A 2460-nucleotide genomic window follows, 5' to 3' on the forward strand; every position below is an offset into this window, starting at 1 on the left:
CTCCCTCTGCCTCCTCCTCTCTCGTCTCTCTCTCTCTCTCTCTCTCTCTCCCTCTCTCTCTCTATCTCTCTCTCTCTCTCTCTCTCTCTCTCTCTCTCTCTCTCTCTCCATAAACTACCAACGGATATCCTTGCTATCAGAGCCGATCTTTTAAACATGGGTGATATGTCTTGTTAAACCAGAGTGGAGGGAGAGGAAGGTTGAGGGGGGGGGGAGGGCGTGGGAGGGGGGGGGGGAGGGAAGGCTGAGGAAGGAGGGAAGAGATGGAGGGGGAGTGGAGAGAGGGAGAGGGGAGGGAGAGAGGTATAGAGATTGGGGAGGGCGAGTGTGGAAGGGGAGGAGGGAGAGGAAGTGGAGGATGGAGATGGAGATGGAGAGAGGAAGGTGTGAGGAAAGGTAGGGGAGAGTGAGAGGGAAAAGGAGAGGATGAGGATGAGAGGAGTCGGTGGAAGATCAGAAGAGGGTAGGAGGGAGAGAATGGAAGACGGAGAGGTGGAGTGTCTGAAAAAGGGGGAGTATGAGAGTAGGAGTGGGAAGAAAAGAGTTAGGGGGAGGTCAGGGGATACGGGAAAGGGGATACGGAAGGAGGGAAGGAAAGATGACGAGGGTGAGAGAGAAAGTGAGAGAGAACGACTGCGAGAGAGAAAGAGAGAGAGAGGGGGAGAGAGAGAGAGAGAGAGAGAGAGAGAGAGAGAGAGAGAGAGAGAGAGAGAGAGAGAGAGAGAGAGACAGACAGAAAACGAGAGAGAGAGAGAGAGCGACTTCGAGCGAGACCGAGAGAGAGAAAAAACAACAACAAACACTGTCTCTGTCTGTGTTTGCGCGTGTGTGCGTTGATTTGCATCAGCGTACGTACATCAGTCTGCAACTAGGAATGCGAGGCTCGTACACAGTCTCGTACGTCAGGGGATAAAGACCGGGAGTTCGAAGCACATGCGAGAGTCGAGACGCGCGATAAAGACCTGGAGTTCGAAGCACATGCGAGAGTCGAGACACGCGATAAAAACCTGGAGTTCGAAGCACATGCGAGAGTCGAGACACGCGATAAAGACCTGGAGTACGAATCACACGCGAGAGTCGAGACACGCGATAAAGACCTGGAGTTCGAAGCACATGCGAGAGTCGAGACACGCGATAAAGACCTGGAGTTCGAAGCACATGCGAGAGTCGAGACAAGCGATAAACGACGGTCTTGGAGTTCGATTTCAGCTTACATGCGAGAGTCGGAGTTTGACACGCGACTTAAAGACCTGGAGTTCGGAAGCACATGGGAGAGTCGAGACACGCGATAAAGACCGGGAGTTCGAAGCACATGCGAGAGTCGAGACACGCGATAAAGACCGGGAGTTTGAAGCACATGCGAGAGTCGAGACACGCGATAAAGACCTGGAGTTCGAAGCACATGCGAAAGTCGAGACACGCGATAAAGACCGGGAGTTCGAAGCACATGCGAGAGTCGAGACACGCGATAAAGACCTGGAGTTCGAATCACACGCGAGAGTCGAGACACGCGATAAAGACCTGGAGTTCGAAGCACATGCGAGAGTCGAGACACGCGATAAAGACCTGGAGTTCGAATCACACGCGAGAGTCGAGACACGCGATAAAGACCTGGAGTTCGAAGCACATGCGAGAGTCGAGACACGCGATAAAGACCTGGAGTTCGAATCACACGCGAGAGTCGAGACACGCGATAAAGACCTGGAGTTCGAAGCACATGCGAGAGTCGAGACACGCGATAAAGACTTGGAGTTCGAATCACACGCGAGAGTCGAGACACGCGATAAAGACCTGGAGTTCGAAGCACATGCGAGAGTCGAGACACGCGATAAAGACCTGGAGTTCGAATCACACGCGAGAGTCGAGACACGCGATAAAGACCTGGAGTTCGAAGCACATGCGAGAGTCGAGACACGCGATAAAGACCTGGAGTTCGAAGCACATGCGAGAGTCGAGACACGCGATAAAGACCTGGAGTTCGAATCACACGCGAGAGTCGAGACACGCGATAAAGACCTGGAGTTCGAAGCACATGCGAGAGTCGAGACACGCGATAAAGACCTGGAGTTCGAATCACACGCGAGAGTCGAGACACGCGATAAAGACCTGGAGTTCGAAGCACATGCGAGAGTCGAGACACGCGATAAAGACCTGGAGTTCGAATCACACGCGAGAGTCGAGACACGCGATAAAGACCTGGAGTTCGAAGCACATGCGTAGAGTTCGAGACACGCGATAAAGAACCTGGAGTTCGAAGTCACACGCGAGAGTCGAGGACACGCGATAAAGACCTGGAGTTCCGAAGCATCATGCGAGAGTCGAGACACGCGATAAAGACCTGGAGTTCGAAGCACATGCGAGAGTCGAGACACGCGATAAAGACCTGGAGTTCGAAGCACATGCGAGAGTCGAGACACGCGATAAAGACCTGGAGTTCGAAGCACATGCGAGAGTCGAGAC

The 2460-nt window shown here is 53.3% G+C and overlaps 1 protein-coding gene across 1 annotated transcript; it reads left to right on the top strand.

Annotated features, from left to right (window-relative positions):
* The first annotated feature begins 1158 nt into the window (after nucleotides 1-1158).
* Nucleotides 1159-2220, top strand: LOC138863219 (UPF0430 protein CG31712-like). Its single transcript, XM_070127390.1, has one exon. The coding sequence runs from the start codon at nucleotides 1159-1161 to the stop codon at nucleotides 2218-2220; it is 1062 nt and encodes a 353-aa protein (XP_069983491.1).
* Nucleotides 2221-2460: the final 240 nt, after the last annotated feature.

The sequence above is a fragment of the Penaeus vannamei genome, chromosome 11 (assembly GCF_042767895.1).
Source record: "Penaeus vannamei isolate JL-2024 chromosome 11, ASM4276789v1, whole genome shotgun sequence".
Classification (NCBI taxonomy): domain Eukaryota; kingdom Metazoa; phylum Arthropoda; class Malacostraca; order Decapoda; family Penaeidae; genus Penaeus; species Penaeus vannamei.

What these genes read in the sequence shown, in the direction of transcription:
- LOC138863219 (XM_070127390.1), top strand. Translation starts at nt 1,159, where the DNA reads ATGCGAGAGTCGAGACAAGCGATAAACGACGGTCTTGGAGTTCGATTT.